General features: G+C 38.6%; 2 protein-coding genes across 2 annotated transcripts in view; one reads left to right on the top strand and one right to left on the bottom strand.

Moving 5' to 3' along the window:
* Positions 1–258: 258 nt before the first annotated feature.
* sau (Golgi phosphoprotein 3 homolog sauron) lies at positions 259–3,643 on the bottom strand. The gene is made up of 4 exons (XM_018037183.2): positions 2,973–3,643; positions 2,618–2,864; positions 2,362–2,537; positions 259–2,296 (listed from the first exon to the last, which is right to left on the bottom strand). The coding sequence occupies exons 1-4, from the start codon at positions 3,210–3,212 to the stop codon at positions 2,048–2,050; spliced, it is 912 nt and encodes a 303-aa protein (XP_017892672.1). The 5' UTR covers positions 3,213–3,643; the 3' UTR covers positions 259–2,047.
* Positions 3,644–6,171: 2,528 nt separating this feature from the next.
* LOC108632530 (uncharacterized) overlaps positions 6,172–12,282 on the top strand; it is a 35,437-nt gene continuing 29,326 nt past the window's right edge. Inside the window, exon 1 of the mRNA XM_018037181.2 lies at positions 6,172–6,404. The gene's annotated coding sequence lies outside the window, so the exon portion shown is untranslated. The remainder of the gene's footprint in view (positions 6,405–12,282) is intronic.

The raw sequence follows: 12,282 nt of genomic DNA, 5'->3' as shown, positions 1-12,282 counted from the left end.
GAATAATACATATAATTGCTTGGTGCATGAAATAGAAAGAATCTTTAAAGGATCCAAGTGGCAGTAGAGTTCGTAAACAAGTATTTTAATTGATGTGTGACTACGTAATATCGACAAACGAAATACTCTCAGATTATGGAAGCATTAATTACTGACAGTATCATGATTAATGGTCGCTTATGACCATGCTCGTCCAGCAAGCTACTCTCAGGATAATATTAATTTATATCACATTCCCAAGCAAATCCTCCAATAATGTGCAAGTATAAAATTATGATGTTTATTAACTGTTCGTCGTATTACAAGAAATTTAACAATAGCGTTAATTTTCAAACCCTTCGTGGTGAATGTCCATTTGCAGTTTAATGTTGCGATAACATAATCAAATAATCTAATGTTTTACAATCTCTCATAATACTAAGGCAGCAATATTGAGATTTGAAAGTGTCTATTTCTTCTTGTCTCTCGTTTGTGTGTGTGTGTATGTGTGTATATATATATAATATATATGTATGTGTGTTTATAGATAAAAATAAATGTACTGTTCTATAATACATAGCTATTTAAACATATGAAATGATCTTAATACGTTGTACAAAGTTATATAGAGAATCCCTGTTGTATAGATACAGGATGTTCCAAGAAATATTAATCAAACAATACTCGATTCTTAAATCGTACAAATTTATAACGCTAAAATTGATATTCAAATTATGTACACATAAAATTTATTAATTAAACAAACGATGATGATACAAAACGTTTACATTCAAATCAATATGATCGGCACAAATATTGTCGAAGATAACAACAAGCGTAGGTACACCTTCCGTTACGAAGATATCAGACAGATTCACAAACGTGAATTAAATACACTGAAATGCCACTGGTAGTTAGACGTTGAGAATTTGATATTTGTCCGGGAACAAACACAAGGACTTGAATGTTAGAGAAAATAAAATACGCGATCCACCGTAGACATAAAATAACGATTAAATATTTCTTGACCATCCTATATACACTCAAGAGAGGATTTGCAGAAGATGGTATATATTACTGATACTTTACTTACATTTTGTCATCATTAAAAGGGCGACAGTTTCCCTCCTTATTTAAGATATCATCCCCGCGAATCGGTTCCACTGATTGCGACCATTTTCCCTCCCTCCCAGCACTACTTATACGACACATTGTATAATGTTAATAATAGCAACGTAGTTAGTAACAAAACTAATCACGCCCTGCATTAATTAAGAAGTTATCAACGACATTTCGTTCGAAACTACATCCCACGTTCGCTGCACGCGCGGTCACCGTGCAACGACTGCAACGTTCAAATAATGATTCTACTTCAGACACGTCCCGAGTACTTTACTGCCACCTAGGGAAGCTACGAAATGTACATTTATTTAACAAGAAACGAAAATGTTTTGGAAGTAAGTCTAGATAGATACCATGAGCCGGTTTATCTAAAGACGAGACAAGAAATGAAAGTTTTCGTCGTCGTCGTTGTCGTGAATCACAACTGTGCAAAGGGTTATACTTTCGTTCAGCTAGTAAAGAAATGTGGCACTTCTCGTCCGAACGTTGGCCACCGATCACCGATCTGTGAAACATAACTGCGAGTCTATGTGCCGACACGGTAGACACTGAGAAGATATGGGACAAAATTTTTCATGGCACCACCCCCCGCGCACGCGAATCTATCTCCCATTCACACGTTTTAAGTTCCGTTAGATTTCCACATCTTTTCCTTTGTAATATTTAAATATGAACAGTCATAATTCAGCTATCAAATGTATTAAATAACAATAATGGAAACGACTAATATTCTAAGATCTGCTTTACACAGTCGGGTCGGTTATCAAGGTATTTGGTCTGAATCGTGTATGCTCGTTTTACCAATGATTGCAGCTATTCCATTTACTCGGTTTGCAACTAAAATTCATGCAAAATTGACAGTCCCGAGTACGCGTACAGTTTCACGTGAGTACTCAGTATTCGCTTTATACACTTTGCAGGTTCCTCCTTTTCCCTTCAAGGGCTGTTACTTAGTGAATGCGGCAAATACTGCCCAGAGGACTGGATTGGCATTGGGTTTAGTGGCTTCCGCCTCGAAATCGAGATCCAGTAACGTCCGTACTCGCCGCATCGCTACCTCGTAATCGTCGTCGCAAAGCGGCGCAAATGCGTTTTCTAACACGTCGGCTGCGTGAGCTAAGATAACTAAAGCTAGCGTTCGCCTGTCCATCCGGCCAGCATCGTTAACCCAGCGGCTTAACACAGCTTCTTGAATCTGTCATATGAAAAATCAATTTTTCATCTATGCCTAACAAGTAAGTGAGCACTAAAAGTATCTACCTTTTTAACAAGACGACTTTTGGCAAGGTTATCAGTAAGGGGATGAGTAGTCATATCAAACAGTAAGAAATTCTGTTTTTCTGTTGTTAAAACACCTTTCTCAACAAGATTCTTGGCTAATCTCTCTCTGACATTTCTCAATTGGTACCTCATCTTTAGTGGATTCCATGTTTCCCCTAAACCCAAACAAACGTGTGAAGAACATCATGACCAAACAAACAGAAACATGTTCGTGAGGAACAAACACGAAACAAACCACTGAGATATTCGATCCAACTGGGGACAGTCTCCGGAGGATCTGTTTCCTTTATGTGTTTCAATGCTTCGTCCAACAGAACATCTCCCGTGGGTGCATCGTTCTTCAGCAAAAGCTTCCTCACCAGTAGACCCTTCTTACGCATACCAGCTTTCTCTAACTCGACGCGACCTCGGAATCCGAGTTCTGCCAAGATACAACCGCGCAAACCGGAACTTATACAATCGTTCCAAAACGACGTGTAACCCTACAAAAAAACATAAAGCCTTAGTCCCAAAAACCGGGATTTCCTCTTTGACAAAGGGAGGACGTCGAAAGCGCACGGTGAAGGGTCCGAGGGTCAGTGTCAACAAACCTCCTTGTCTTTAAGACCGAGTAACAGAACTTCCTCCATCAACGTCAGTCTAGTTTCCTTATCAGAATCGTCATCGATCGTAGGATTCGAGTTGAGGTCTTTCTGCATGGTATCTGTGTCCACGCCATGACCGGACAGTTTATCGTTTGTAGTATCATTGGAACCGTCCTGGCCGAGGCTACTGCCGCTGCTGCTGTTAACCACGCGTCTTCGTTGCACCAATCCGTCACCGCGATTCATCCTTCAACGACGAATCTGAGCCTGCTTCCTCTCGCGATTACGTCCGCGTGTCAAATACGCCACTGTGTCGCCTTTTACTTCGGATATGATTAAGGCGTATGGTCGACCGTGGCGTTAAAGCAAGCTGACGGCATGCATCGAACAGTGCACACTATATTGTTGACGTTTCAAACGGTACGACATATCTTTCCAAGATGGCCAATTTCCACAGACGTCGTTATTTTGTTCCGCTACTTGGCTTTATATATCGCTTACGCGCAATTAGTACCACAGACAACACTAATCTCGATGACGAACGAACCACCGTAGTTCGTTGCTTCGTCTGTACGTTTACCTCGGCGCTAATGTTTTCGGCAGAAAAACTTATCACTCCATACACTGAATCTCAAGGCCCTCTCGATTCGACACGCTCGACACCCCGAGAGTCTGAGTCTGAGTCTGAGTCTGAGCTTGGAACACAGATATCGTCCTCTGCGGTTAGAATTACTTAGAACGCCCACTCGAGTCACAATGCTGAGTGCTCGTTTTCTGCTGTCGGTAATTTTACTGTGGCGCCTATCATTTCTCTGAGCCGCGCGAAGCGTTCAAAACCGAGTAGCGAACAAGAAGAATTTATTTCGAATAGAAATACAGCAAGAAATAGAATTTTACAATAAGGAAAATGTAAAGCAAGCAGGGGATCTCATATATTAACACTATTGAAGTAAATTGATAATGAATCCTCAATTCAATGAAATAACATCAGTAAATATCATCCACAATCGAATCTACTTACAGAACTACTAAGGAAATTATTAATACACGTTGCAATGTGCAGTGTACAGTAGCCTAGAACTGGTGCTTTATTTCCAACAATAATTAAACCATGAACTCAATTTTTTTAACAACGAAACAACTGGATAATGCACTAAATAATAACTGGATAAGATACAGTCTAATTGTAACAGATGTAATTATGTATTCTAGTATATTATCATATAAGCCTTACCTGATGTTTGATTGTCCTCGTAGAAAACTGTTCTACTGTGAGGTAGACTAATATCCTATCAAGTTAATTATAAATACGGTCGCCGTATTTTTGGGAGCGCAAACGGGGACAATAAAGGCATGTAGTACCAACACGCTAACAGTTTTAAACATGTTCGTAAATCGGGACATTTTAAATTGTAAGTACACTTTATAAAATCTATATTTCCAATAATGTTTGATTTTTTATTCTGACTTGACAAGAATTAAAATTATTCAATTAACTTAATTGGAGGAAATTCGAATTAATGATTGAATTTCAATCCTTAATTAATACTTCAATTGTCAATTGAGATTTAGAAGGATTTAATTATTAATTGTTAATGCAGCAATTAAAGGATCTACAACCTTGTATTCGTCTATATTTGTATTAATTATTATTTCAATCACTATATTAAATATTATATCAATCTTCAGATGGATCATTGCTATAACGATTGATACTAAATATTGATATATCGATTAGTATATGAATTGTATCAGGCATTGTATGAAGCGTTGCATTAAATTTTGTTTCCATCCTTTTAAGGATTTCGTGATGGATACTGAGAGGCTGAGAGTTTATTGCGATTCAAGATGCATTACGGGAGAAAAATATGCGTGGCACCCCTCGGTCTTGTAAAGTTGCATACGGCGCCGGTAATGCCGGACACGCGGTAACGATCAATTTTTATTGCTCGCGAACACAATGGAGCGAAACGAAAATTACAGCCCGGTCGCCGAGGTTCGCTCCGCCATCGTTTCGCGGCGAAACATTAACTTTTACAGTTAAACCGCGCACGTGTCCTCGAAAGTACCAATAAAATGACAATACCCGTCCATTGGACGATGCACGCGTTCACTAGATGACACGTAACATTTTGCGAGCGTGACATTTTATAAAAATGATCGTCTATAATGTTCGACGCTTAATACTTTTCGTTTTCAAACGAATAGAAGTGTACGGTTGCCACTTGAGGGGAATTGTGGAACGGTTTTTATTCAAGGTGAGAGTAATCATCGTTTTATCGGGGTTAGTGACACGGTGTACACTGATATTGAGCTTAATGATCATTTCCTGGTACTCAATGTCAACTGTTCAACGTCAGTGCCTACATTTGCATGGGTTATAGATAGAAAAGCTGTCAGCGCAAGGGCGTACAAACGTAGAGACAAGATAAGCAAGAATACATTTTGTCCGTTTAACTACATAGAATCATAAAAAAGAAAATAGAAATAGATTTAACGTCCAACTTGAGAAACAAGTTTATTTATCCTGAATAATCAGAAGTTACTTTGAAAATGTTTAGAATAATTTTGTACGAGAGTCCAAATGTCGCGTTCTTAACGTAACTCGAGGATTGAAATGTCACGGATTTTTTCTCACGCGCCTTTCTCGTGTGAATAAGGATAATTCCCCTGCATCGTCCAATGTCAATTCCACGCTTATAAATCGGTGCACGGGTTTAATCCCCACGATGACATGTTAGGGAAGTTGCATTCCAGTGAATCACAGAAGTATAACTATCGGAAGTGGTTGACATTGACGAAGTACGTGAATATGTATCTATCACAGTTGATCGAATCAAATTTGTCATTGCGATACACCTGTGACCTGAATATAATTCTATATTATAAATAAAATACTTCGAGATAGAATAATAGAAAGATAAAATAGAATTCGAGATAGATAAAATAGAATTCTTAGAGATAAAAGTTATCAGAGCTCATTAAGTACAGGAAAAAAACCTGCGAACACGGGAAGTACAAAACTAATAAAATGAAACGATCGAACGAGTTTCGAAGCTCACATTACGTGGAATTGAATGCACGTAGACGATGGATTACTGTAAAATTTCGTTTTACAACAGAGAGAAAGGCCGATACCCGGTTATAGGAGAGGGAGAGAAAGAGAAAGAGAAGGTAGGAATCGAGGCTGTTGGTGAAGGCGCAACGAGAGGCACGTTCAGTCGCCCGGACCCGCTCGGTCGGTCTGAACAGACGTGCAATACTTCTAATCGTATTCCTCGCAACCGGTTGCTCTGTCAGGTCTCCCCGTACCGCGAAACTTCCCTCCCAATTGTGCGAGAAAACTATCATCAAAAGGATACTCTGTTATCAGCAGGACCGACGATGACTCACTGGGACCAGTGTTAAACCCGTTCACCTTTCACGAGGACATATCAGGTAAGTTAAATTAACTAATTTTACTTATCAATATAATAAGTCTGTTCCAATAAATTGAAAAACGGAATATTAATCGAAGATAACGATTCCGATCGAATTAAGAGTACCTGTTTACTCTGATATTACAAATGCTACGCTTAGCGATAACGATAACAGGATTCGAGTTATTTGAATTGGCACAGATGTTAAAACGTTTTGCCGTTTGACATTTACCGGCATAATTCTTAACGAATTGAATTTTGCTCGACTGAATATTCATACGGCATTGTTCCGCAATTAATCCGGTTATCAGTAATCGGATCGTTTAGAGCTAATCACCGGCTCGTTATCATGCATGGGAATATTCATTATTTCGTTGACGCGTATCGATTCGATTAACCGAGTGTATTGTTACCGCACGCACGTGTTAAAATTCAACTCGTTGGAATTTCATTCTCGCGCTTCGTCTGTGAATTTCTCCGTGCCCGTCGGAGGCGAGCCTTCTCACAAAAGGGAAACCATGGGAAGGATCGCGTAATCATATTATTCATAATTGACGAGAACGCTTTACGACGCTTCGAAGACGCCACTTTAACTATGTGAACGACGTATTACCGCGGCCGCACCATTTCGGAGAGGAATCGGCTTGCAGCTGATTTTCAGGAAGCCTCTTGCGTTAGCCTGATTTCTCATTTACTCTTAAACATTCCCTCGCTGTTATCTAAAGTATAAATATGAAGTCCCGTGCAAAACAGTTTGCATGGTAAACCGTCGCACCGAGTGCTAAACAATTACGTTGCGGTTCTCTTGCAATGAATAATTCGTCGGGTTTGCGCAACTGACGCGATGAATGATAAAGTTACGGTACCATCGTACATAATTATTCGCGCTCGTTATTTTTAGTCTTTTCATTATTTCGCTTAGAAACTAATATAATACTTTTTTTATTTGAGAACTTTACATTTGAAAACAGAAGATTAAGACGTTTAATGAGTTTCGTAATTCTTTGTTACGATAAACATTAATCACTGTATTGGCTGATTAGGAAAAAAGCACGATAAGAGATACGAGATTTAGTCATAATACTCTTTAAGAACTTCTTTATACTGTAAATGCGTTCTGATCTCATCGGTATGACTAATCAGAAATGCGATTATGCCAGTTCCGGATAATTCTGGCATCGAGGTTATTAATTGAAATCCAATTTATTCGAAAGATCAAACTACTCGAGCATTTATCGAAATGCGTGTAATCTACTTTCAAACGATTTAGAAAGCTGACAATGCGGTAATGACTGGCATAGCGCAGCGCTTTAACATTTCCCCTGATCTCCTTTGAATTCCATGTATTGTGCAATGTTCGATCCGGTAGCAAAAAATTCGCAATATAAGCCAAAGTTGAGCAAATTAATTACTACTGTTTTTTAATTTAACGTTTGTGATGTTAAATAAAAATAATAAATAATATAAATAAAAATAAAATGTTCAATTTAGATTCTGATTTGCATTAAACTTCAAATATAATTATGTGTATTCTATTTCTAAATTTTGCACGTTATCAAGATTTTATAACATTCGCATAAATGTTGTGTCAGGTTTGCGTTAGTATAAAATTCTACTATACTCTGGGTCAGTGATTCTGTATCAGCAGTTTATCATTCTTTCTCTAAGATACACCGGACGCTAGTATGTTAACCGAAGATAACTGGCTCATTGAAACGTGTTTATAAATTACTGGAACAAGCCCCGGAGATACTAAAGCGAGTTTCGTACGTTGTCACTGATTGGTCCGACCGATGCGATAGCTATTCACTGGGCTATTCATTCGTTTCGAACGCGCTTCCGTTCACCACAATCACCGCGTGTAGGAAATTGTTTGGTAATCGAAAACCAGAGATAAATTGTCAAATTGGCCTGGAAAAGTGGGAAATAGGTCTGACACGTCTTCCACGCATGACTTGGCCGCGCATAGGAAACAAGAAATAAAAGGCGGTCAGTTAGTCAATCGAACACGTAATCAATCTAAAAAAAAATATATTGAAGCATCCAATAAATAAAACGAGTCATTCCTTACTCGATCAATCTAATGATTTCCTAATCTGCATCAGTTTTCGGTTCCGTTAAAACATGTAATTGTGTCGCTCCCGCAATGAGATGGAAATTCGTAATCGATTGCATTAATTTAATCGATTCCTCTACTTATAAAGGTTAATTTGAATTTTGATAGTATAATCGGGTCGTTTACATTCCACGCGGCGGTGAGTATAACCGACGTCGCGGGGAAAAATCGTTTACGACCGGTGATCACGATTATTGAACCGCGATTGTCCTGCGCACGTTCGATCGAGACGAAAGCTTTCGAGTGAAAGTGGCGTAAATTATTTGTAACGCAATTGAACATCATGATCGTGAAACGAATAAATGAAATATTAAAATAAAAATCAATAAAAAATGTTTATTATAATAAAAAATATTGGTATGAGCAGATAATTGATAAAGTGTATGAAAATGCAAATTATAATTAGATTAATAATTCATTAAAAAATTGTATATGTACTTGTTTTATGTATGTTTAACAATTCATGAACTGTACTATTTTTTTTACTATGTTCGAAGCTCGTGACACGCAAAGTAGAGAGAGGGTATGGCTTAAGTGGCGCGTGGAGTGAAAGTCCGAATATAACGAGTGCACGGGCCTTGCCAATACCTGTTTCACGTGTCGCATAATTAATGCCGTTCCACAAATAGCAGCGAGTGCGACATTGTCCTACGCTGATCTTTCCTCTCACATTTTTCATTTTATCTCGCGTGTACACGCACACGAGGCACGGGAAACCGCGCAGCTGGTAGGAACGTGATCGATCTTCATAACCGTTGTTCCGGCGAGCCGTGTTAAAATGTATATTGATAAGCGAACTCTCTCCGTTCGGTCTTTCAGTAAACGGATGAGGAACGACTCGATGGACCGTAAATTTGTCACGGGGAATCGATTTGACGCGCATCGAACGATAGCTGTATTCCAAACCGTTTCTAATTCTCTACAACGAACGCTGTGATGTAACATAGGCAATTTTCTTACGCAGGCTTTCGCTTATAAGCAGTTCCGAGATTTTAAGGCGCGAGTTCGAATCTGGTAACAAATATCTAAGGAATTTCAATCGCTTTACTAAATCGAGTTTTTTACACGGTAAATTCCTGGTTAACCAGATAAGGTGCGCGTTCCACGATTTCGCGCATTACCGTTTAAATGATCGCGTTCCCAACGATGCGGACCAGTTTCGTATCTGGAACTTCAATCGAGCCCGCGTCACGGTAGAACGAACCCATACGCTCGTTCATAAATCTCGCTGCACTTCCAATTCGAAAATTTTTATAGACAGCCAAACGCCCCGATCAAAATTCTAGATCGAGTCACGAAAAACCTTCCACCGAAACCACTTAATAACCGGCGCTTAATAATTTCAACAAGCAATAATTATCATTCTTAACATTTCTGAATTTTTTTGTGCTCGGAATTTATGGCAAGTCTAACAAGATTTCTCGGACATTTTTTTGTCCAGGTTGAATAAAATAAAAATACGAATTGCAAACCATGTTTATGTAATGAACTGTTCTATCATGTTTAACATGTCTTTCAAGCTCAATTAAGTTTGTGGTTAGACATGTTATTATATAAAATTACATTTAGTGACGTATTTTATAACTGACTGACTTATGAACAGTGGGAGACACACGCGTGTCACGGCGCCTCTGGGTCTGTCTTATTGCACGCTTTCGGTTCTTATGCTCTGATAGTAATCCAAGCGACGGATGTCGGAACAGCCTCCAGCCGACAAGCGGGAAGGCCGTCCGGCAGTATCGCTGGAATTATTATTATGAATTTCGTGAACCGGTCGCTGTCCGCGTTTGCCAACGGTGTTACGTAATCCTAACTGGTCGAGAAAGTCCGAAAGCGGCGCAGTCTTTTCACATTTTAATAGAATCTCCAAATTAATGTCACTGTTTAAATTAATTTAAATGACCAGCGTCTGGATAAAAGAACTGTTGATTATATAATATTTGAAAGGAAGGAACTATGTGGATGAGAGCACAGACTTAATTCTTATTCTCGTTCGAATTAATTAAAATACTTAAGTGTTAAAAGAGCTCTTGATTTAATGGTTGCATTGTAACATTCCTGAAACTGTTACACTTAACTGTTTCTTACTACGATTGATTTATGTACTAGAAAAAAATGTTATGCTGACGTAACGGGTTAATGGCGATTCATCAAGTTACGTGTTACTAACGCGTGACTCCAGGAGTGCAATAATTTTCCCGTTGACCTGTTTCAGGTACGGAATTCAATCATTAAATTAATTGAACCGTAGATTGCAGCAAGTATGCATTTGGCATGTAGCACAATCTCAGTGTCTGTCAATATGAAAAAATAAATTTGTTACACTGAATAATGAAATTTATAGGGAAACTTATAATTACGTGGAGCTGTCTGATTGCCAGGATCGTTTCGTTGAATTAAAATTCTTGCTTGATTGCAATGAGGGAATTGAATGCGTACGGGAAAACGAAAGGAGAGGATTATTGAAAAACTAGACTTCATAAAACGCATCGTCATTCTATCTGCTTAGCTCTGCTGTTCCTTTCGACCTGTTCTCTGCAATTATTTACCCAGACGTGAAATTACTCGTTAAACTATAGACAGTATACTTAACTCGTCGATTTTTATAGTAGGTAATACATCTTCCAGTAAACTAGAGAGTTTTTATACAATAGATATTTTGTATTCTAAAAGAGGTTGTCCTTGTCTTTGGACAAGTATGCGATAGGACTGAGTTCAAGAAACGATGGCACACGTGCCTTTAAAATACGCAACGTGGTTCTGTTTGAAGAATACTCATTCAGCGTAGAGGTATTATATTTCATGCTGATCTAAAGTGCAAAGTATCACTGCGTTCTTAGACATCAATCATTGATTATTATTAACGTGGCACACAATGAAAGCGTACCTTTCCTGAACGTCAATGTTCGTTTACATTTCCGTGATGATTCTGTTGAAACAACTGTACGGAGCCTACGGCTACAATTTAACCCGGTAACCGTCGAGTTTTCACGATCTTCTTCATGATCCTCGTGCACGACCTCAATCGCTATCGGACACTGCCCGTGCATGGCCATTTCCATGTACGACCGACATTCGATTAATTTAAATTCAAGATCGTCTCGCTATAACTTGGAAAATCTCGTCTCGTATTCGCCTTGAACGGTTCCAGTAATACACATCCGTGACACCTTGGCAAAGAATACTTGGCCAACATTCTCTTCTACGTTTCAGCCTCGATCAGTCGATTTAGCACGAATTCGTGCTCTAATTAAAGCGACAGGGGGAACAAAACTTGCATTCCTTGGTGCCCGTTTAACGGTTTTAGAACAGATTTGTCGAATTCTTTTCTATCCAGTCGTTCGTTCTTTTTTAAACTGGAAGAATTTAGAACTCGCCTTTTTCTTTTATACAAGAGGAAATTTTCTCAACTCAACAGGATTTTCTATTGTGAGAGATTTTCTCGGGCGGACGTTCACGGATTGAGTCATCCCAGTCGCTTTACGTAAGGATGAGATTACCGCGTCGAGGAATGAAAAATGTATTAGAGACATCGACCGAGGATAAGAGTACAGTACTGAAATTTCATATGAGATAACACCAATCCCAGTGTTAACCAGTTGAGACAGCCTCTGATTTCATTTACTGGTTTCTGATCTTTCGATTCTTGCTTCGAGAACTTTGAATCTGTAATTGCATTTTAAATGCATTTCTAAATTATGAAAGAAATTAATGCGAATTTATTTTAAAAAGTTGTATACCAACGATATTTAGTATTTAAGTTAGAGATAATTTTTCTTTA

Source organism: Ceratina calcarata, unplaced genomic scaffold, assembly GCF_001652005.2.
Source record: "Ceratina calcarata isolate Rehan_Ccalc_2016 unplaced genomic scaffold, ASM165200v1 scaffold16.2, whole genome shotgun sequence".
Classification (NCBI taxonomy): domain Eukaryota; kingdom Metazoa; phylum Arthropoda; class Insecta; order Hymenoptera; family Apidae; genus Ceratina; species Ceratina calcarata.
The sequence above is the reverse complement of the archived record's forward strand: the minus strand, read 5'-3'. Positions and strand labels throughout refer to the sequence as shown.

Coding starts and splice junctions, on each gene's coding strand:
- sau (XM_018037183.2), bottom strand. CDS start 3,212: ATGAATCGCGGTGACGGATTGGTGCAACGAAGACGCGTGGTTAACAGC. Junction 2,538..2,617: donor TTGGATCGAATATCTCAGTG/GTTTGTTTCGTG, acceptor GTTTGGGTTTAG/GGGAAACATGGAATCCACTA. Junction 2,297..2,361: donor AAAGTCGTCTTGTTAAAAAG/GTAGATACTTTT, acceptor TTCATATGACAG/ATTCAAGAAGCTGTGTTAAG.